Consider the following 24,625-nt stretch of genomic DNA (forward strand, 5'->3'; position numbering starts at 1 on the left):
TAGCAAAATGATCGCTTAATTCCCTGAAACATTCAGGAACTTTGCTCATTTTTGGCTGGTCAGATTCAACCAGCGTAATCCATTTAACAGCAGGACTTATCAGTGGACCCGTTCTTAAAAAGTGGACTTCAATTCTTGGACCCGTACTTAAAATACATCTTCATCCAGGATTGAATTCCTGGTACGTTTGCTCAGTTTAGTCTGTAAATCTTCATGGACAGCAAGGTATTTTAAGACTTTTTTTTATTTCAATAAGCTTTTCAAACAATATAAAATGGAACCCCACCTAGTTTTAACTGGAAATTTAAGTGCACAAGTTTGAATTTTCTCTTTCTGAAATGCAGTAAAATGAGCTTGTAAAACTTGCGATTTGTTAATATCTTTCACAATAGTTTTACAGGTAGCTTCAGTTTCTTGAACAGACTTTAAGTTACTGATATAACCAAATTTAGTGTATGGGCAGCACAAGTGTACATAGCAATGCAATTGTATTTTTCATTAAGCATTTATAAGGATTTCACCATTGCAGCAGTATTATCAGTGACAATGGCACCAAATTTTTCAGTGCCTATTTCTGACATTATTTCTTCCATATACACGCTTAATTCCCTGAAACATATCATAAACTCAGCAGTATGGCGTTCAACATCGGTTGCCACTGTCTTGTAAAACACTGGTTGGGGTGTTGATATAATAAAATTAATAAGAGATTCATTTCTTTGGTTGCTCCAAGCATCACACTGCAGGGCAAGAGAAGAGGCTTCAACAATTTTTGTTTTTATAACAGCATCAACACGTTGATATCAGCTTCCAAAAGTTTGCTAGAAAGTGTGTACCTGGATGGCATCTTGTAAGATGGTCTTAATTTTTGCATGAAAGTAATCCAATCTTCGTTTTCAACCAGTGAAAGAGGCGATCCTGATGAGAATACAGCTCGTGCAAAAAATGCATCCCAAACTTTGTTTTCAGTTTCATTCATAGAATCAAAGTAGCAACTTATAGAGTGACACACCTTGGCTGATCTAGATGTGGAAGGTGGTGATGTAAATTCACTAGCACTATCACAGTGTTCTATAGATGTTGATGCAGTTGATGGTTGAAGTGATCTGCTTCTGGATTCTGAGAATTTTGTTGCCCTTTCCTTGATGTCAGCAGGAGTCTTCAAACAATTGGAAATATACTTTCTCATCCTTGTCGCATTTCTGATGTACTTACATTCCTATAACACTTTGTCTTTACCTGTTTTATGAAGGAAATAATCCCACACATCACTTTTAGGCTTAGTTCTTCTTTTCATACTGATGAAAACACAATTACATCTTTCACAAAAGAGAATAAATGTGTTATTGCCTCTTTATATACTTTTTGTGATACTTCCAGAAAGTTCCATAACAGTCAGAATTCCTGACTCATTAATGTTCTAGAAAGTTCCATAACATTCTGGAACATTCTATAACATTCTCAAACTATCTTGAATGATCAAGAATGCTCTTTAACATTCAGGGTGTTCTAAAAGTTGAATACAATATATTATTTCAAGAAGAAATGAAAAATTAGAAAATTCTCAAAAATTCTTGGGAAATAATCTTTTGGAGAATATTCTTAGAGTATTCTTGTTCTTGAAGAATATTCTCCAGAGAATATTCTCACCTCACATCACTAGTCCAGAACATGAAGACATCTCTCCTATATAGTTGCATGAGGTTTGGGGTAGAAGACTGGCAAGAAGATATCCTGCCCCAAGTGAAATGCTGACACCACCTTGAGAAGGAAGGCTAGGGGAGGTCTAAGCTGCATCTTATCCTTGAGTGAGTGGGCGTGTGGAGGTTCTGAGATCAGAGCACAAAGCTCTGATACTCTACTGACTGACATAATTGCCATAGGGAAAGCCACGTTCAGAGAAAGAAGTGAAAGGAGGTAGAAGGTGAGCGGCTTGAACAGAGAGCCTGTTAGCCTAGCCAAGACCAAATTTAGAGCACACGGGGGTATTTCAAAAAGGTCTTTCCAGGCTGGGCGTGATGTCATGAGGAAACACTGAGCAGCCTTGAATTGGTGGGTGAAATATGGAAATAGCCACAAGATGCATTCTCATTAAGGCTAGTGCAAAATCCCCCCTCTCTCTCCCCGCCCTCCCCCGCTTCAAGTACAGGAGATAGTCAAGAATTAGCTGGAAAGGAGCATCAGCTGCGGTGAGCTTTCTTTGCACCTCCCAGGATGAAAATTGGGTCAATTTTGCCATATAAGTTGAGCAGGTCAAGTGTTTCCTACCTTCAAGGAGCATTCTCGGGACATCAGCTGAACAGGTCTGTTCCTGTGGGTTCAGCCATTAAGGAACAATGCCATACAGTAAAGCGGTTGGAAGTCTGGGTGGAGGGTGTAACCGTGGTCTTGGGACAGCAGATCTCAGCAGAATGGCAAAAGATGGGGAGCCTGAGTCAACAGACTCATGAGCTTCTGAACCAATGTTTAAAAAACAATGAATAGTCTAGTAGCACCTTAAAGACTAGTTTTTCTAGTTGCAGACTAACTCAGCTACTCCTCCAAAGCTTTTGAATCAATGTTGATAGGGTGTGATGGGGTATCTGTTCCATACTGGCCTAGCAAGGGTTAAATCCAGCCCTGAGAGAAAGCTGGGGTTTTGGAGCAAGCAGCTATGGCACATATCAACCAATTAGGGCTTAACAGAGGGCTGTATAAATGAGGGCTCTTGAAGGGAAGGACTCTCACACTCTTGCTCTAGCTGTGTAGCAGGAAGGACCTGGCTTCCAGGGAAGCTAGAGGCTTCTTGAGATAAAACAGTGCTGGAGAAAAGCAGGCAGAGCTGGGACGCTCTAGCCAGGCAAACTCCCAGGCTACAAGGTCTGAGGCAAAGCCTGAGGGAAGGCAGCCAGGGCAGGAGAAGGTAGCCCCTTGCCAATGATGAGTGGCCATTTCAGGCTACAGTTTGCCCCTGAAGTAATAGGGTAGGTGACGATTGGCATGGCAGTAGGGTCACTAAAGCAAGGAGGGCATGGGGACTCGGGGTTCCCTGAGGACCCCAGAGTGTGGTGGCACTGCCATGGGGCAGTACATGAAGGGAAGAGAGCCACGGTCTGGAAGGGACACGGGTCCTAACAGAAGGTAGCAGAATCTCTAATGCATAAACAGGTAACAGTAGGCGTAACACCAGCTGGAAGGGAGTGCTCCAAGGCTGAATTGAGCTAATTCCCAAGTGATCAGTAGGAGGTGCCATGGCAGTTACACATACCCTGTTACACAGAACCAAGTTGGCACAATGAGTATTATGTTCACCCTGTACTGTTTGACCTTCTGAGGGCCTTCCTGATCAAAGGTAGAGGAGAGCTGTGTCCTGCTGAATCTTGAGTTTGGTACGACCCCTGATGAGCCAGTCATCGAGATATACTTGGACCCCTTGACATCTCAGGTAAGCTGCTACCACTGACATACACTTTGTGTGAAAACCCTGGGAGCCACTGCAAGGCTGAAGGAAAGTAATGAAAATTGGTAATGGTTCAGACCAACCTTGAATTGCAGAAAACGCCTATGTGTCTCAAAGATCACAATGCATCTTTGAGGTTGCGAGCGGCATACCAGGTGCCTGGATCAGGAGATAATTGAAGCCAGGAAAAGCATGCAGAATTGAGGTGGACCAGATATCTGTTCAGGCTGCACAAGTCCAGGATGGGATGAAGGCCCCCTTTGGTTTTGTGGATTAAAAGATTATGGGAGTAGAACCCCCAGTTCTAAAACTGGGGTTGATACCCTTTCCACTGCTCCCACTTGGAGCAGCAGCACAAGATACTCCTAGGGGAGTTCCTCATGAGAAGAGTCCTAGAAGATGAATCGAGAGAGTAGGTGAGAGAGTAGGGTGGAAAAGAGCTGGAGCATATAGCCAAGCTGTACTATGGCAAGGACATAATGGTGCATGATGACGCCTCTCCAGGCAGGGAGGAATCATTGGAGTTGGAATGAAAACAAAGGGGGAGGATCCTGTTTGACTGGGATGTTGTCCATGGATGCACCCTGAAAAGGTGTGCTTGGCTGGCAGTTTCGACTGGCTGGAGTAAGGCTGGAAATTGGACTTGAGCTAACAGCCCTGCCTTCTACAAAAGGGCTTTGAGCAACCCAGGGAATGGTCTGGGCAGGATTAGGGCCCTTTTGACTAGGGCAGTTGAGGCTTAAGCTTCTTCCTCTCAGTGCCTGTCACATACAATCTTAAGGTCCTTAGAGTCATGCGGGAGTCCTTTAGGCATGTAATTTGGTGTTTGCTTGGTAAACAGGGCCCATGCCACCAAATGGAAGGTCCTGCATTGCGTTCTGAGCCTCTGGGAACAGGCCCAACAAAAGCAACCATGCTGCCATCCGCATCAAGATTGCGAACACCATGGAGTGAGCCACTGAGTCCACTGCATCAGAAGCTGCCTGCAGCACAGCCCTGGCCATAGAGGCACTGCAAGAGCCTTAAACTCTTTTCTGGAGGCTTCTGAGAGAAGGGCCTCAAACTTGGACATTACCTGCCACCTAGTGAGTTTGTGGAAGGCGGAGAGGGCCTGGTGGTTTGCCACCCTAAGCTAGAAACTTGCTGAGGAAAAAAGCTTATGCCCAAACTGGTCCATGTGTTTCCAGTCTTTATTCCTCACGGTAGGGCTGGGCTGGCCATGATGCTCCCTGTGGCTGATGAATTCCACAATCAGAGAGTTTGGTGCTGAGTGAGTACAGAGATAAGCATAGTCATTTGTGGGCAAAAAATATTTGCACTCCTTCTTAGAGACAGGCTGAATGGAAGGAGGAGTCTGTCATAGGGCCTAGGTAATCTTGGCTAGTCCATCATGAAAGGCCACCCTGGCTGGCACTTCCTGGCCCAGCAGCCCAAAGAGGGAATTCAAGGTCTCCTGCACCTCTTCTACCTGAAGGTCATAGAATTATAGAATCACAGAACCATAGAGCTGGAAGAGACCTCAGAAGGTCATCAAGTCCAGCCCCCTGCTCTAGGCAGGACCAATCCCAATTAAATCAATCCAGCCAGGGCTTTCTCAAGCCGAGACTAAAACACCTCTAGGGATGGAGACTCCACTACTTCCCTAGGTAACCCATTCCAGTTCTTCACCACTCTCCTAGTGAAATAGTTTTTCCCAATATCCAACCTGGACCTCTCCCACCACAACTTGAGACCATTGCTCCTTGTTCTGCCATCTGGCACTACTGAGAACAGCCTCTCTCCATCCTCTTTGGAACCTCCCCTCAGGAAGCTGAAGGCTGCTATCAAATCCACCCCTCACTCTTGGCTTCTCCAGACTAAACAGACCCAACTCCCTCTGCCTCTCCTCATAGGTAATATGCTCCAGCCCCCTAACCATTTTGGTTGCCCTTTGTGGAACCCTTTCCAATGCGTCCACATCCTTTTTGTAGTGGGGGGCCCAGAACTGGACACAGTATTCCAGATGTGGCCTCACCAGAGCCAAATAAAGGAGAATAATGACATCTCTGGATCTGCTGGCAATGCTCCTCTTAATGCAACCTATTATACCATTAGCCTTCTTAGCTACAAGGGCACACTGTTGACTCATATCCCGTTTCTCATCCACTGTAATCCCCAGGTCCTTTTCTGCAGAACTACTACTTAGCTGGTTGGTCCCCAGCCTGTAACAATGCTTGGGATTCTTGTTGAACCTCATCAGATATCTTGTGGCCCAATTCTCCAATTTGTCTAAGTCACTCTGGACCCTATCTTTGCCCTCAAGTGTATCTCCCTCTCCCCCTAGCTTAGTGTCATCTGCAAACTTGCTGAGGGTGCAATCCATCCCCTCATCAAGGTAATTAATAAAGATATTGAACAAAACCAGTCCTAGAACAGAACCTTGGGGCATTCAACTAGAAACCAACCACCACCCTTACATCGAGCTGTTGATCACTACCCGCTGGGCCCGGTTTTCTAGCCATCTTTCTATCCATCTTACTGTCCATTTATCCAATCCACATTCCCTGAACTTGATGGCAAGATTATTGTGGGAGACCATATCGAAAGCCTTGCTAAAGTCAAGGTATATCACATCCACTGACTTTCCGATGTCCACAGAGCCAGTTACCTCTTCATAAAAGCTAATCAGATTGGCCAGGCACGACTTGCCCTTTGTGAATCCATGTTAACTATTCCTGATCACTTTCCACTCTTCCAAGTGCCTCAAAATGGATTCCTTAAGGATCCCTTCCATGATTTTTCCAGGAAACGAGGTAAGACTGACTGGCCTATAGTTCCCTGGATCGTCCTTCTTCCCTTTTTTGAAGATGGGAACTACATCTGCCTTTTTCCAATCATCCGGGATCAATCCCGATCTCCATTACTTTTCAAAGATAATGGCCAAAGGCTCCTCAATGACATTTGCCAACTCCCTCAGAATCCTTGGATGCATTAAGTCCGTATTTGTGTACGTTGAGCTTTTCTAAATAGTTCCTAACCTGTTCTTTACCCATCAAGGGCTGTCCATCTTCATCACATCTTGCATCACTTAGCGCATTAGTCTGGGAGCCGACCTTGTCCGTGTATACAGAGGCAAAGAAAGCATTGAGTACTTCAGCTTTCCCCACATCATCTGTCACCAGGTTACCTCCTTTATCCAGTAGGGGCCCAACACCCTATCTGATCACCTTCTTTTTGTTAACATGCCTGTAGAAACCTTTCTTGTTATCCTTCACATCCCTTGCAAGTCACAATTCCAATTGAGCTTTCACCTTCCTAATAACCCCCGAGCATTCTCGAGCTATACATTTATCCCCCTTCCTGGTCATTTGTCCAAGTTTCCACTTTTTGTAAGCTTTCTTTTTGTGCTTAACTTCACCAAGGATTTCCCCTGTAAGCCAATCCGGGCTCCTATCATGTTTGCCTCTCTTGCTACACATCGGGATGGTATCTCTCTGAGCCTTCAATAAGGCTTCTTTAAAATACTGCCAGGTGTCCTGGACTCCTTTCCCCTTCATTTTAGCATCCCAGGGGCTTCTGCCCATCAGGTCTCTGAGGGTATGTCTACACTACCCTCCTATTTCGAAATAGGAGGATAATGTAGGCATACCGCAATTGCACGAGGAGTAACGGTAGTTCGAACTAGGAAGCCTAGTTCGAACTACCTAGTTCGTGCTGCGTGTAGCCGCGCGGCACGGGGTTCGAACGAGCGGGGATTTAAAAATGGCGGCGCCCCGCTTATGCAAATGAAGCCCGGGAAATTCAAATCCCAGGCTTCATTTGCAATTGTGGTATGCCTACATTACCCCGCTAGTTCGAACTAGCGGGGTAGTGTAGACATACCCTGAGGGAGTCAAAGTCTGCTTTTCTGAAGTCCAAGGTGTGTATTTTACTACTCTCTGTTCTTCATTTGGTCAGGATCCTGAAATCTACCATCTCATGATCTCATGATCACTGCTTCCCAGGTTGTCACCCACCTCTACTTCCCCTAGTAGAGGCCCCTGGTGGGCCTTCATATCATCAGGCAGGGACACCACTAGCAGGGACACCACTATTGCCTCATCTGGTGATGAGGAAGATGAAGCTTGGCCCAACTGGTCCTCTTCCTCTAATGCTGGATGGTTGTCCATGCTTTCCTCCATCTTCATCCTCCATTGGCCCCTCTACACCGGCCAGTGTGCCTGGGGCTATGGGATGCACTGCAAAGCCACTTGAGGCACTGGTTAAGGAGCCATCCTGAGACATGCATGGCTGCGCTGGAGGCAAGGAGACAGAGTCTGATGTGGTGCTAGCAGTGCAAATACTGGCTGATGCCTAGGCAGGGGATTGTGCACTATGCTCTCTCCGATGACGAGAATCCACAACCAACGGTGATCTCATATGACCAAGAGAAGTGACTGGACTGGCATTCTGGAAAGCTATAATGATCTGAGGGCCTGCTTCTGGTTGATGATGACTGGCGTTGGGGAGGTGATCACTGGTGCCATGATGTCACGTGAGACCAATAGGCTGTGCTATGATGCCTCGTGTAGCTTGTTGTTGGTGACTATTGGCAGTGTGGAGAGTGGTGCCATGGATGCAGGGAGCGGCAAGACACATAAGAGGAGCGACTCTTTCTAGGGTGCCCGTTGCCAGGGGCTGCATGCTTCCAGAGGTCAGCACTCTGACTCTGGTGATGATTGAGGAATAGCATCCTGCTCTGGTCTGTCTCTCATAGAATGCATAGGGCTACAAAGAGCTCTCCTCTCTGACTGAGCAAGAGAACGAGACCATCAGTACTCAGTGACTGAGGGGAAATGACAACTTCTCCCTATGCCAGAGCCCCACTGGTGCCGGTGGTAGTAGGACTGGTATGGTTAAAATGTCCTATGCTGCCTTAAAAGCCTCTGACATAGAACGCACTTGAGCCTCGGGGGCCAGAAATGGGGAGCACATAGGACTACCCTGGGCAGCCTGCACTAGGGTTTTCTCCAGTGTCTGGTCTTTTGTCTGATCCCTTTCTTTGGCCTGGGCCTTTCACATTTGTATTAACTACACGTTTAGTCAATAAGGAAAGAAGCTACCCCCGCTGCATCTCTACAGTTTAAATATAGTAAGAGCCAGCCATGTAGGCAGGCAGCTCCTACTATAATTAAACTGCAGGGCTACGTCTACACTGGCCCCTCTTCCGGAAGGGGCATGTAAATTTCACTAGTCGTCGTAGGGAAATCCGCGGGGGATTTAAATATCCCCCGCGGCATTTAAATAAAAATGTCCGCCGCTTTTTTCCGGCTTTTAAAAAAGCCGGAAAAGAGCGTCTAGACTGGCCCCGATCCTCCGGAAAAAGTGCCCTTTTCCGGAGGCTCTTATTCCTACTTCAAAGTTAAAATATAGTTAACTCAAAGATGACAAATAAAGTGAAAGCCAACATTTTGAAATGTAGCTGCATAAATGTAGGCATACCTCCACCCACATCAGCTAAGTGATCTATTTTCATGCAGGTCACTTATTGCAGTGGGAAAAGTCCTATGCTGAACATCTCAAAAAGTCAAATTATGTATTTGAGTGCTTGGGTCCCCATGTTTGAACATTTTGGCATCAGTCTCTATTTCAGTAATTTGTTATTCTGTTTAGCAAGTGGGCAGAAGTACCACACTAACTGAGGAAGAGACACTGTAGTAACCACTCCAGCTGTGTACCAAGATTTAAGGCCTGTCATGGTCTTAGGGATTCTATAGTGTATTGGGAAATAAAATTTAGAAACAGATCCCAGCAATAATAGCTATCATGCTGAAATAAAAATATACTCTGAGAGCTGCTACTGAACATTTTGTTAGTTGCTTTTGCTTCCCTATATCAGCACTATTTTCCTGTCCTACATTATCTTGGTGAGGTGTGGCCAATGTTAAGAAATATCATTTGCTGTAAAAAAAAGTTTGCAATGCACTTTTAGAATGCAAACAAAAACACTAAAACATTCAATGGGAGCTTATTCAATTAATTCTAGTTTCCAATTTATAAAGATTTTACTATTCAAGCAAAGAAAAATGGGAATTAAAATGTGCCTAAATATGCAATGTGCTAACACCAAGAATAGTTTTAGAGCATTTTTAATTCAAAAGTAATTTTAAAAATAGTAGGTTTAAAAGAGTAAAAAACAAAATCTAATAGTTTTACTAAATTACCTTATTATTACATTATTTCAATTAACTTTTTTCCTCTTAAAGATACAAATTACTGTTTTCTCCAGAAGGAATTAGAAGATGATAGAAATATAGAAAAAACCTCAATCAAAAGCCGAACTTAACCCCAAATGAAGGTATACATCCACATAATTTCCAGAATGGATTTGGTTTTGCAAATACTGTAAACACTGGCAATTCTTACAAATGTACATAAGTTATGAGACATGCTTTTCACGTATGGCCATACATATTATTCTTCTAAACTCATTAGTTATTATAGTTAATATACAAAGCTAAAAATTAGAAATAATAAAATGTTTTCCATCTGAATGTGGTTTTCAGTTACTTTGAAGTCATAAGAAAACTGCTATGGTATTAGCCAAGGTATTAGGCCATAGCATAAGGACAATATTATGCTACAGGTGCAGAAAGGATTTATCCCACATGTTATGAGGTAACATCTGGTGTACAAATAGTGAATTATCCATTGAAATTCACAGAAAAAAGTGCCCTAATACAAAATATATCACATGTGAAATTTTGTATCTGACTAAACTTTTGGAGTGTATTTGTTTTTAAAAAGTACCGCACCAATAGCACTACATATATTACACTAAAAGAGTATGCTGATCAACAATACAACCACCAATGAACTATATTAGATTTGCCTTCATTTTCACTTTCTCTCTGATACAAATCACGCTACAATGTATATCATAACAAAAGTGCTACTGTACAACTAATTTTGGCCCAAGAAAGTTAGAGATACAAGCTAGCTTGTTTTAGTTGTCATAGCTAAGAATTTGGAAATGTAAGAGTGAATTAATGAAAACATGTTAGAAAGCGCGCGAGCGCACACACACACACACACACACACACACACACACACACACACTATACAAAATACATATGTAGATGCATAAAAAGAGCCATAGGCAGTGCTTAAAGTATAATAGGTTTCAATGGGTCACAGATCCAGGAAACAAATTCTAAAAAAATGTGTTGGGTTATTGAGGCACAAAATTTTAGTACTGCTTGTGGGAGAGGGGACCCTTTGATCAACTGCTTTCCTTACTTGTCTGCTTCCTGAGGAAAAGCAGCCAATCAGGGCTCATTCAGGCTACAGGTAACATCCTTGCACTGTTCTCACAGGAAGGGAGAGAGGAACAGAAAGAGCTCCGAAGTTCAAGGCACCTCTGCAATTTTCCCTCCGTACCCAACTGCATAAGCAACAGGATTTCAATTCTGTTTCTTGCCTATCTTTCCCTGAAATACCTGTCCTTGCAAGGGAAGAGGAGATCCTGAAGCATCTTGCCCCAGACTTGACAGAGGGATGAAGAAGCTGCGTGAGGAGTAGGGTGAACTGCAGAAGGTGTTGGGGAAAGGGTGTTTGGGGAGGCTTAAAAGATGATGGCAGAATTAATGGGAGGACAGGACGGATTGGGAAAGATTTAATTGCTGGGCAGAGGATAAGCAGATGGGATGTGATAGGTCTGCTGACAGGGGAGGGGAAAGGGGCAATTGCTCTGGTCCCCGGCAATTCTAATGGCCTGGGGCTTGCTGCCCCGACCCCACTCCTTCTGCCTAAGGCCCCACCCCTTCGTTGGAGCATGGAGCCACCATTCCCCTCACCTTGTCCAGGGGCTCTGTGTGTGTGTGATTACAAACACACGCACATTTTTCAGGCCGCTTTAAGCACTGCCCACAGGTATAGCTATAATGGCAGAGATGGATAGGCAGCATATCTCTTCCTATTCATCTGTCTTACAACTTGAAAAATGCAAGCCTTTTAAGGTTAAAGAAGCAAAATTCTATGCAGCTGTACAAAATAATAGTTAAAACAAAGCTTATAACTAGAGCCAAATACAGTCATTGACATGAGATATAAATAGTAAACACCTTGGATTTGAAGAGTCTTGAGCTTTGCAAACTTTATCTGGGTTTCATCAGGAAAAAACAAAGTTCTTAAATCTGGAAAAAAAACACACTGTTAAAAGCACTTATATGTTATTGAAATAGAATTCCATCTGCTAATAATATAACTTTTTATTCTACATATATAGATTGTTTAAAATCTTTGGAGAAGCTAATTAGTGGCAAACTTATTTTTTTCATTTGTTCGTCTATGAATGCATGATGTTTTGTGTCTACGTGAGTTGAGTCCCACAATTGTTTAACACCAATGACTCTCCCAAGGTGGAAATCTCAAAAAGCTTCATTACTCACAAAAGCACAAACTCTCTAAGGAGAGATCACAGAGGAGAAGTGTCATATGATTATTCACCTCTTCAAAATCAGTACAAGTAAGACAGACTCACTGTGACTGGCAATCACAACATGGAGACAATATACCGGAAACTTAGCCCAGTACCAGCAGCATTGTGTGTAAGTCAACGATGCCTTTAAATTCTAATGGTTTCAAGCTGCTGAAAACTTCTGCAGTAATCAAAAATAATCTGTCATGGGACTGAGAGGTATGAACATCATGTCATAGCCACTCTGCTGTTAGATTTATTGGTGGGTAAGGCATGTCATTTATGCACCAACTCACAGGAGAAAAAAAGCAATCCCTATGAAGTTAATCTAATAATAGACTGGAAAGCAGTGATTATTGTTTCATGTGCACTAGCTATTTGTAGTAGTGATTGGCCTAATTCAGCAGGCCTCATTTGTCAGAGCTCTGGGATTTACTAGTGTTTAGCTGAAAATCTATTGGCAAAGAAATGGTTTTATGAGGAACAAAAGTATTCTACTTCTGGGTAACTGAAACCCTCCCCGCCTCTACCCTCATCTTAGAGAGGTTGTTGGAAAAGACTTATTTCAAATATAAAAAAAATGCTGTGGAATGATAGTTTTAATGAATCTACACTATTATCAACACATTTTTCACATTAAATGGGTTTGATCCAGCAATCCTTATTCAAGCAAAACTCCCAGGAAAGTGAGCAGTTTTTGCCAAAGTAGAACCACAGGACTAGACCCAACATACACAACAGCCTATGCAGCCCCTTCCACGTACAGAGAACTTTACAAGCACTAACCAACCACGTAGTTCACAGAACAGCCCTTTGAGGTAGTTAAAATTCACTGCCACAGTTCTGATGGATCAGTGGAGAAACATCTCTTTGTGGACTCAGTCAGAGCTTAAAAAAGTGGAGCTAATGCTTTGTGCCACTCCCCAACAGGCTATTACAGGGGTGGCCAACCCATTCTGGGCAAAGATCCAAAATTGTAGTGGACCTAGCCAGAAGAGCCGGGGAAAAGTTGTTGAGGAAAAAAAAAAGATTGCCCCTCTAAAAGGAGCCCCCAGTTTGGTTGAGCAAAACAAAACACCTCTGCCCCTTTAAGAAAACACATTTAAATGTGTTTTGAGGCTTTTATTTTCTTTTTTTTGGCTACAGCAGGCTCCCACCACCACCTTTAATTCTGCATCTTTCATGGCTGCACCGGATGGCTCCTCTGCCGGGTCAGCACATTTTTGGGCCTGTGGGGGTGGCTTATGAGCCACAAGGGGGGCTTCGCAAGCTGCAACCAGAGGGGGGTTGGCCACGGCTGGGCTATTAAATCAGGCTGCACTTTCACCTTTGCCCAAACTTTTCTCCTACCGTTTAATCCTCCCCAAGAGAAGAGATGCTAAGCTGGTCCACTCATCAAATCCTCTTTCCTTTTTTAGCCACCTGTTCCTCTCTTACACCTTTTTACAGCCCACAAACATTCCAGCTCATTTTTCAGTAATGAACAGGGTGCATTTCAAGTCTACTGCATAGTTAATTGTGACCAAGAACATCATATTATCAGCAGATTCTGTCATACAGAATATTGCATCTGCCAAACTTCTCAGTAGCCAGGGAATCAGAAGTCTTAAATGTATTCTCTAATATTAAAAATAATGAAGGGAAGTTTTATGTTTTAAAACTGTAACTAAATACCCTTTTAAATTGTAAAAATATTCTCTGGAATTTTAATGTTTTGCAGACTATTAATAGTAAGAAAATTCAGAATCCACGATTTAGAATTGACACTAGACACTAATCCTAAGAATTATGCTCAAACATGTGACCTATCTGTTCAACTAAATCAGGGATTTTATTAGTACAAGTGAAAGTAACTTAGCCAAGGTTATTTCAAAATTTGGCCAGTACAATACTTAAGACTTAATTCAGTGGTTCTAAGCGAGTGAAACAATTTTACAAATGCAGACCTGTTTCTTTATCAGTGGTGATATACGGCATTGTAAAAAGTCTCCAGTGACCAGAAATGTCAACATATATTATCAACCTGATAGGTGTTCAAAATCTAATCCAGAAATCACCTGAGTCACTGTGGAACTAAAACTAAACTACAGAGCATATCTTTTAGAGCAGAAAATGATTTATTTTTAATCTGGAATTCAGCACAGAAACTCTGGGGAAAGTATTTGTTTCTTACTTGAACTCTCTGTTGAAGGGGAAAAGTCACTTTGAAAAATATCACAAATTACACTTATTTTGATAACTAGTTTTACACTTAAAAGAACAACATTTTGGACTGTGTTCTGCACCCAACAAGATTTACACAGTAGAATTTTTTAAATTTTAGAGCAAAAAGCAAATTTTAGTTGAATTATCTATATATTGCAACATGTGTTAACTGTAGTGAAAAATCAGCTACCAATGAGAAAAATCTTTTCTCCCTTGTGCTTACCTTGAAAGTGATTCATGTCATTTCTTAACTAGCTTATGTTTGAAAACCTGTATATTTCTGCTAAGATATTGTACTGTTTGTAATTATGATATCCCAAGAAAGCATTGCAGGAATGGAACTGATATTCCATAGAAGACAAATATTGATTGAACCAGATAAAGCATTTATAATGACAGGGATTCCACAACCAAATGAGCATATCTTGACACATATGAAAGCAAATCTTTGAGATGCCAAACAGAAGATGTGGAGCAAGGAAGTCACACTGCTACCTGTCAGCTAGCAAGACTGCACATGCAAGATACATGAGTGATAACATCAGACACCACAGTTTACCTATTTCTGTAAATGCCCTCTAATTTTCTTGGCTATAAAAGTATAGTCAGAATGAATACCTTAGCAAAAAACACCTGGGAGCTGTTATATGCTAATGAATTTGACATTAATCCCCTTATATGGCTAATGAATTTGACATTCAAATAAAAGAGAATAAATATCAAATCTTTAAGCTGAATCCTGTTTTATTATCTTAAACTTGCTATTTGCATTATTGTCAATCATTGGTATTATATAAAATATGGTACACGTTGTATATATAAAAAGGCAAAGATGCTGCCCCAAAGGCCATACAATCTGGAAAGAAGTCACAGATCAAGAGAAAGGGTACGTCTACACTGCACCATTATTTTGAGATAACGTGAGCATCTACACAGCCATTCTGTTATTGCAAAATAACGGATGGCTTATTCCGAAATCTGCAAAACCTCATTCTACGAGCAATAACACTTATTCTGAAATAGCTATTTTGGAATAAGGCATGTGTAGACACTCCACTGCTGCTATTTCAAAATTGCCCCTCATCAGGGCCACTCTAAGGGTATGTCTACACTACCACCCTACCCTAGTTCGAAACGAGGAGTAACGGTAGTTCGGACTAGGAAGCCTACACGCAGCACGGAGTCCGCACTAGCGCACCATTTAAAAATGGTGGTGCCCGGTGAGATGCAAATGAAGCCCGGGAAATTCAAATCCCAGGCTTCATTTGCAACTCCAGTTGCCTACATTACCACCCTAGTTCGAACTAGGGTGGTAGTGTAGACATACCCTAAGTTATTTCTCCCCAGTGCCTCCTGGGCCTCTAAATCGAGTTAGCATGTCTACATTAGGGAAGCCTCCCTCAGACTAACTTCGAGACTTCCCTGCAGTGTAGCTGTGCTATTTCAAAATAAGCTATTCCGGAATAACTATTCCAGAATAGCTTATGTAGCAATAAGCGTGCAATCTTGACATAGCCTAAGAGAACAAGGTATAAGAATAAGAGCAAGTCAAAGATTATAATACACTACATCTTGATATTTCTATCAGGTCTTTGATGATGATGATGATGATAACAATGACATCAATATATAGCTAGCTAGTTTTTTTTACTCAAAGGAGAAATGGCTCTTGATGGGGATTTGAATGGGCCAGCCCAGGAAAGCATCTGATATATAGGAAATGGCATAGAAGAGAGCACTGTTATAGGAGCAGACAAACAGGATGTTAAGGTTAATATCATTGGATGAGTGGAAGAGACAGGAGATCAGACAATAAGAGATAAGGCTAGATGGGTAAGGAGAGGCAGAATAATATCAAACCTTGAAAGCAAGGAAAGAAGCTTGAATATGATGCAGTGGAGAAAGGAGAACAACTGGAAGTATTTAGAAAAGGAGGTTATATGTTCATATGGATGGGCAAAGAAACTGATCTCAGCATGATTTCCTGTGTAAAATGTTTGACTAAAATGTAGCTGGGTACCCAAATTCTCACCAGGGCTGGGATTTCTGGTCAAACAGCACCGTTCACTGGACAAAAGACATAACTATGACAAGCAACCCCCTGCTACCCCAGTCACGTATTAAGCTACCAACAAGAAAAAAACCCCATATAATTCCAAATAATGGTTCCTAGTTACAAACAATGCTCCACGCCAGAAAGACTGACTTAAATCCTGATAACATATCTACAATGCTTAACAGATTTTTGCACAGGGATAGTCAAGCCTGGCAGTAAAAAACATTCAGCAGTCTGAAATTGGCAAATTGCTGATATATTTCAAATACACAGCCAAGATTTTATCATAGCAGTATTTAAGGGCCAAATTTTCATTACCAAAAACTAACCCATGGCAGAATCCTCCAAAATATTACTGGAAGATTGCTCTCCTTTTCTAGGACAATGGTGCTTAAATGATATGGAAAACTAAGGTCAATTAATCCAGTGCACAGGAGTGGAGCGAGGCTGTCTGCGGCAGCCGGCGCCCTAGGTGAAAGGCGCGATCGGTGCCCCTGCCTGCTCGGCCGTCAATGGCCGTGACGTAATCACAGGGCACCCAGGCCGGCAGTGCCCTAGGCAACTGCCTAGTCTGCCTAGGCTCACGAGCCACCCCTGCAGCAGTGCATTTTCCATACAACACACACAAGGTAGCAGAAGCTGGCTCATGACACCAGCCAAGCAGATACATCCATCTTGTTCACAATGTGAGTCTTCAAAGTGATTTTTCTAAGACTCTGCTTGCCTTTGAGACTTCTGCCTTCCTTCTCCACTGATCTGTAGAGTACGTATTCTGACTTTGTGTACTGGATCAGCAGGTGTAGAAGTTTCTCTCACTTTCTCCCAGTCCACACCTTGTTTCTACACCTTTACATTTCAAAGAGTCACCAAATGTAGCCAGACGCAGGCCCTTCTCCCCCTTTTTCTATTTTAGCTGTAACTTGTATAATTCCTGTTATATTAAGCAAATGCAGTTTAGACAGTTCTTGTTAGCTGAGCAAATGTGGTTTAAGGAGTTTGTGTTATGTTGGAAAGTCCGCCTAAAGTTAAATGTTTGTTAAAACCACATTGCTTTAATAGGATTAATTTTGTTCATCTTATGAATATTTAACTTGTCAATATATGCATGAGAAAGCATGAGTGAGAAACCGATCATGAGACAGCACATCATGTACAGGCAATCCCCGGGTTACGTACAAGATAGGGACTATAGGTTTGTTCTTAAGTTGAATTTGTATGTAAGTCGGAACTGGCTCCAGATTCAGCTGCTGCTGAAACTGATCAGCGGCTGACTACAGGAAGCCCTAGGCAGAGTTGCTCTGCACCCGACTTCCTGGAATCAGCCGCTGATCAGTTTCAACAGCGGCTGAATCTTGACTTCTGGGACAGAACAGCTGGGGCACTGCCGGGTAGGTCCCCGCAGGACCAACCCGGCAGCACCCCTGCTGCTCTACTCCAGGAGTCCCGCAACAAAAGCCTGGTCTGCTGGGGGGGGCACACTAGCTGCGCCCCCTTCCCCCCCCCAGTAGACCAGGGAGACCTGAGCAAAGCCGCGGAGGCGCGCAGAGGTCCCGCCGCCTCTGCGGCTTTGCTCCTGTCTCCCTGCTGTGCTGGGGGAGTTCCCCCCAGCACAGCAGGGAGACCCGAGCAACGCCGCACAGGCGGCGGGACCCCGCTGCCCGTGCGGCTTTGCTCCTTTGTCCCGGAGCAAAGCCGCACAGGCAGCGGGGTCCCCCGCCTCTGCGGCTGTGCTCCTGTCTCCCTGCTGTGCTGGGGAGGAGTCCCCCCCAGCACAGCAGGGAGACCAGAGCAAAGCCGCACAGGTGGCAGGACCCCGCTGCCCATGCGGCTTTGCTCCTTTGCCCCAAAGCAAAGCCGCAGAGGCGGCGGGGTCCCGCTGCCTGTGCGGCTTTGCTCAGGTCTCCCTGCTGTGCTGGGGAGTCCCCCCAGCACACCAGGGAGACCCAGAGCAGCTTTCTTCGCCCCGGAGGACGCGGTGGCGGGACCGCTGTGCTCTGGGCGGTCCTGCCGCCCGCAAGCTCCGGGGCGAGAAAAGCCCCATTCGTAAGTGCGGATCCGACATAAGTCGGATCCGCGTAAGTCGAGGACTGCCTGTATTAACTTTTATGGCTAAGGAAAACTCCTGAAGAGTGCTTAAATTAATGTGACACGTGGTTGGATGTGACTTTTTCTCCTCAGAAAGATGTGACAGCACTCCAGTTCAGGACTGGACCGGAAACAGTAGAGGCCTTCCGCGGATCCAAAGAGACTCCGGGGAATCTCGTCACCTCACGGCCAATCTCCAAGGAAGCTGTGGCCCATCCAGTCTAAGCCACCCATGCAATCAAAACTAACTCTCACCGCCAGCAGTCTGCCTCCAAACTGCCAGCATGAATGTGATGTGTAAACAACCTCAATAATGCTCTAGTTCACCCTTTGTCTGGGTTTATTTCTTGACTGAGTCCAAGGACAGGTAACAACAACTAGTTGCTATTTCATCTCAGTTGATAATACACCATGTTCCAGGACGACTCAACTGTGAACTGTATTTATATTGTTCTTTCTTTTGTTTGTTGTTTTGCTTCATATGAAATTACAGACACCAAAGTATCTTAATCTTTTTGTATCGGACAATATAATATTGTGTGCCTACAGCCACTGGAGAAATGTGGGGCTGACATATGGACAGAATTATATACTGGTGTGCTATCTGGGATACACCATCTATATGGGTAAATTAAGTAGCTTCTTGGTCTCTTTTCTGCAAAGCCTCTTATAATTTAGACTAAATTTAATTTTTAAAACAATATTAGAAGCATTCTAAGCAAGTATTTGTTCTATTAAACTCCTTAAACTTAACTGGTACTAATGGCTTGCAATTAATTGTAGATATATTTCTAATTCTTAAATCTGTATGTTGTCACCTCTGAATTATATCTGTTATTTTAAAAAATCACAGCCACAAATAATTTTAATAAATTTTAAAATTATATTTAAATCTTTTCTTCTCATTCTGTCTCATTTGAAAATCTGAAGTATCACATTCTAATTATAAAGGTCATAAGAGAGTTAGGATTTTCCTAAATGGACAACAGTACTCAAGTATTTCAGCATCACTGAGTGAGAAGGTTGAAAGAGCTCTAATATGCTGGTTGATTCACATTCACTAAATGGATTAGCTGAAATAAGCATAATAAATAAAAGAGAATAAAATAAAAAAACAATTTCACACTAAGTGAAGGCTTGACTTATAGGAAGTGGCAGCTCTGATGGCCCAAGGCATAGAATTAGTTTTGCCACTCGGTAATTTGATTGATTCACTTGAGTGGCTAGAAGAGGACATTTTCTGCCTGATTTCAGTGTAATCAAGTCACCTGCTCTGCGATTCCTGGGGCCAAGTCACTGCACTCTGTTGAACACTGTGTGTGTGTGCACGGAGTAGCAAGAAGAATGTTCTCTGCATATGTGTACAGAATGATAGTGGGTTTTAGCTGTTTTGATATATTAGTGAACTTTCCTTTGAGATCATCAAAACAATTATTCAAATATACTTTTGTTACCCAACATTTGGGCATTAGTGACAATATTCACAGACTCAGATTCTAAAGCTAAAAGAGACCATTGTGATGATCTATTCAACACAGGCTTGTGACCTTCAAAGAAATAATTCCTAGAGTAGTTCCTTTAGAAAAACATCTAACCTTGATTTTAAAATTGTCATTTATGGAGGATCTACTAATACACATGGAAAATTGTTCCAAACGAACAATTGCTCCAATTGTTCATTACTTATTAGTTATTAAACAACATTAAAAAGTTACAGTTTATTTCCAATCTGAATGTGTCTTGATTCAACAACCAGCCCATTTTCTCTATTAGCCCATTATTAAATACTTCTTTCCCGTGTAAGTACTTTAAGGTAATGTCTACACGTCAAAGTTAATTCGAAATAACAGTCGTTATTTCAAATTAACTTTCCTAGCGTCTACACAGCCAAACTGCTATTTTAAAATTAAATTGAAATAGCGGAGCACTTATTTCAAATTTGGTAAACCTCATTCCATGAGAAACAATGCCAAATTCGAAATAGCTAAATCGAAATAAGTGCTGTGTAGACGCTTATTTTGAAATAGGGGCCCTTCCCAGGGTGCCCTGGTGGCCATTCTGGGTACAACCAGGAAAACTCTTCTGCTCCCCCTTCCTCCCCCCGCCAGCCCCAGAGCCCTTAAAGGGATAGACTCTGGCCACAGTGCCTGTGCCAGTTGCAAGCCTGCCAGCACAGAGCCAGCAGCCTGTGCACCTGGCTCAGCATAAGCCAGCAACCCAGTGGCACCCAAACCCCTTGATCACTGCATCCAAATCAGTGAGGCAGATGATTCTGAAGTGCAGTACTCTATTATTGGCCTTGACCACCTGCAGAGGGACACACCAAACCACCGAAAGTCACTGGAGTGCTCCTTCCCCGCCACTGCCCTGTGGCCCCACTCCCAGGAGCAACCCCCCCTGCAATCCTGGCCACCACAGGCAGTCCGTAATGTGGCTGGGACAGACCAAACCCTCCTGGGGAGGGGACTTTCACCATCTCCCCCCCTTTTCCCTAGGGCAGCCCATCCCCTCATCGTACCCCCCCTCTCCTGACACAGTGGCTGGAGATTGCCATACCTGCATGAGCACTGCTTCAACGGTGGATCTCCCCACGCCGAACTGGTTTGCCACAGAACAGTAGCTATCCAGCGTGGAGAGCTTCCAGAGGGCGACGGCCACACGCTTGTGGAGGGGAATGGCGGGCCTCATGTGCATGTCCCGTCGCCGCAGAGCAGGGGCGAGCCACTCACAGAGCTTGAGGAAGGTATCCTTCTTCATCCTGAAGTTCTGGGTCCATTATTGGTCTCCCCAGCACTCCAGGATGATGTGGTCCCACCAGTCGCTGCTGGTGTCCAGACACCAGATGCGGCGGGGCATGCTGGCATCCGGGAGCTGCTGCTGCTCCTCCCCAGACCCTAGGGGGGTTGAGAAGAGGGCCTAGAGGTCAGACTGCAGCAGATGCTGCCAGGCAGTCTCCAGCAATTGCAGCCAAGCTTGCACCAATGTGTCCAAAATGAGCACCAGAGTGCCCCGGGCGGCTCTGGCTCCATGGTGACGAGTATTGTGGAGTCCCGAGTCAGGGCGACCAAAGCAGGAAGAGAGAAAAATGCTTTGCTGTCCCTCAGCGAGGTAGGCAAGCAAGCAGGTAAAGCTGAGAACTGGCTGTCCAGGGGAGTCCCTTTAAGCACAAGCAACTACTGACCTGATGCTCTCCTGGAACCGGTTTCAGCTGCCCTTAAATGCGATTCGGTGTCCAATCAGTGTGGACGTGCTATTTTGAAATAGCAAAACACTATTTTGAAATGCATTTTGTGTGCAGATGTGTTATTTTGAAATAACTTATTTCAAATTAACTATTTCGAAATAAGATATTTCGAAATAACGCTGCAGTGTAGACATACCCTTAGAATGTAATCAAATCACTCTTTAACTTTCTCCTTGTTCGCTGAAATATATTGAGCAACTTCAGCCCTATTACTGCAAGGCATGGTTTGTAATTCTTTAATCATTCTCATGGTTCTTCTCTGAACATCCTTCTTAAATTATGAGCCCCAGAACTGGAGATAGTATCCTCCGTGATGTTTGTTGTGGACAGAATAGAACAGATTATAGATGTGGGAAACAGATGTGGGTGGCAACCTGGGCAGCAGTGAACATGAGATGGTAGATGTCAGGATCCTGACCAAAGGAATAAAGGAAAGCAGCAAAATACACACCCTGCACTTCAGAAAAGCAGACTTTGACTCCCCCAGAGGACTGATGGGCAGGATTCCCTGGGATGCTTACATGAAGGAGAAAGGAGTCTAGGAGAGCTGGCAGTATTTTAAAGAAGCCTTATTGAAGGCACAGGAACAGACCATCCCGATGTGCAGTAAGGACGTGTCCAGACTCAGGGGTTTTTTCGGGAAAAGTAGCCTTTTCCCAAAAAAACTTCCCCTGCGTCCAGACTCAAGCCGCGTTCTTTCGAAATTATTTCGAAAGAACGTGGCTTTTCTTTCGATGGCAGTAAACCTCGTTTCACGAGGAAGAACGCCTTCCTTCGAAAGTTCCTCTTTCGAAAGAAGGCGTTCTTCAATGTAAAGAGGCCGTCTTCGAAAGAGAGCATCCAGACTCGCTGGGTGCTCTCTTTCGAAAAAGCGGATTTCTCTTTCGAAAGATCCGCCTGCAGTCTAGACGCGATCTTTCGAAAGAGCCTCTTTCGAAAGAAGCCTGCAGTCTAGACATAGCCCAAGAAAAGCAAATATGGTAGGCTCTCAGGATGGCTTACATGGAAATCTTTGGTGAGCTTAAACACAAACAGGAAGCTTATAAGAAGTGGAAGCTTAGGTAGCTGTCTAAGAAGGAGTATAAATATATTGCTTGAGAATGCAGGGGAGCAATCAGGAAAGCAAAAGAGCAATTGGAATTGCAGCTAGAAAGGAATGTGAAGGGTAACAAGAAAGGCTTCTGCAGGCATATTAGCAATAAGAGAGTGATCAGGGAAGGTGTGGGACCCTTAGTGGATGAAGGAGGTAACCTGGTGACAAGTGATATGGGAAAAGCTGAAGTACTCAACGCTTTTTAGACAATCTTTCTATTAAGCCGTCACCATTCTTGTCTGTCTGTCACAGGATTTTCAACTTGTCCCTCCTGTGCACGTTCCTTGCCCCTCCTGCGCACACGCTACCTGGCTCCCCCAATGAAGCAGGTCACCCAGCAAGCTCTGGCTCCCCACCCTCCTCAGCAGGCCACCCACCTTCTGTAGATGGCCCTGCCTGCCCCCGTGCAATTGGATTCCAGGCACTTCCTGTTCTCCTGGCACAGCCAAACCGTGACCTTGCTTTAAGCTATGATATATATTAAATATTGTTTTTATTATCTGAAAATCATATCTAATCAACATACAAATTACACGGTCAATAATTAAACACTTTACCATATTTTACAAGCATCTAATACTGAAACAAAAATGTTTAAGCTATATAAAATTATATTAGCACGCTTCAACCTATTTTCTTTTTGACATATTTTAATGCATGATTCATCAACATTTTCAGAATCAAAGTCCACAATCTGGTAAAGCTAGTCTGTTAATAAAATGAAAAGATGACCTTGTCTAATTTAATAAGTCAGTGTAGAAATATTCTTTCAACATGTTAATTTTAGAATTACAGAAAGGTTATCGTAACTTGCTTTTTATTCTGCCTTTTCCAGATCATTTCTTAAACTTGCATTACTATAATTCATTTGATTATATAAAAACCTTTGTAGATCACTGTATTTTAAGACAGGTTTTGGTTTGCTAATAAAAATATCTTCATTTATACTTTAAACATGTATTATATACCATACTTTCTTTTTAGAGTCAAAATTTAAATATTCTTTGGAGAATTTTTTTCTTTGCAAAATATTTTTGGGATGAATTCAGTGCTCACTGATAGCCTAAAGGTATGTCTAAACTACATCCTTCTTTTGAAAGAGGGATATAAATTAGACAGATCGAAATTGCAAATGAACCCGGGATTTGAATTTCTCACACTTCATTTGCATAATAGTGGTTGCGCAGTCTTTCAAAAAGCCCTTTTTCGAAAGACCACGCAGACGCCATTATGCAAATGAAGTGCAGGAAAGTTCAAATCCTGGCTTCCTTTGCAATTTTGATCTGTCTAATTTACATCCCTCTTTCAAAAGAGGGATGTAGTTTAGATATACCTTAAGGCTACGTCTACACGACAAGGTTTTTGCACAAAACCAGCTGTTTTTGCGCAAAAACCTGTGGCACGTCCACACTTCAAATGAGCTCTTGCGCAATTAAATGGGCAGTGAAATGGCAGAACAGAGGGCTTTTTCTGCCATATGTAAACCTCCTTTTCTGAGGCATAACTGCTTTTAGCGCTACAGCTATTGCACAAGAAGGCAAGTGTGGACTCTCCAGAGGCGTTTCTTGTGCAAGAAACCCCCATGGTCAAAAGCACAGGTGCTTTTCTATGAATGACCATCAGAGCTTTCTTGCGCAAGAGCATCCATGCAGTGTGGACACTCTCTTGTACAAAAGCACATGGCTTTTGCGGTGTGTTTTGAGGTGTGGATGTGCTCTTGCGCAAGAAGTTTTTGTGCAAAAGGCTTCTTGCGCAAGAAGCATGTAGTGTAGACATAACCTAAGAGACCACAGTTCCGCAGTTATCCTTAGAACAGGTACAACATGACAGTAGCAGTACAAGCTGTCCTATATAACCAGGCCCAGCATTAGGGCAAGGTAAGCAAGGTGGTCAATTAGCGTGTCCATGCCAAATGAAGCTGATAGAGTGGGTACTAAGTGCTCTTAAGTACCTGGCACTAGGTTTTTTATGTCATTAGGATGTGGAATGTAGCAGGCAATGCACATTTATGTGAATCTGGACAAAGACACTTCTTCACAAATTCTTAAGACATGGGTCCACCAGGT

The 24,625-nt window shown here is 43.3% G+C and overlaps 1 protein-coding gene across 7 annotated transcripts in view; it reads right to left on the bottom strand.

Moving 5' to 3' along the window:
• The window catches only part of DACH2 (dachshund family transcription factor 2), a 673,528-nt gene that overhangs the window by 290,177 nt on the left and 358,726 nt on the right, over positions 1-24,625 (bottom strand). For 6 of the 7 annotated variants that reach the window (XM_006115313.3, XM_014569659.3, XM_014569658.3 and 3 more), the window contains exon 3: positions 11,521-11,592. The exons of the other annotated variant lie outside the window; for it this stretch is intronic. In XM_006115313.3, coding sequence (XP_006115375.2) covers positions 11,521-11,592 — 72 coding nt within the window. The remainder of the gene's footprint in view (positions 1-11,520; positions 11,593-24,625) is intronic. 7 annotated transcript variants of the gene reach the window in all.

Source organism: Pelodiscus sinensis, chromosome 13 (assembly GCF_049634645.1).
Source record: "Pelodiscus sinensis isolate JC-2024 chromosome 13, ASM4963464v1, whole genome shotgun sequence".
Lineage (NCBI taxonomy): Eukaryota > Metazoa > Chordata > Testudines > Trionychidae > Pelodiscus > Pelodiscus sinensis.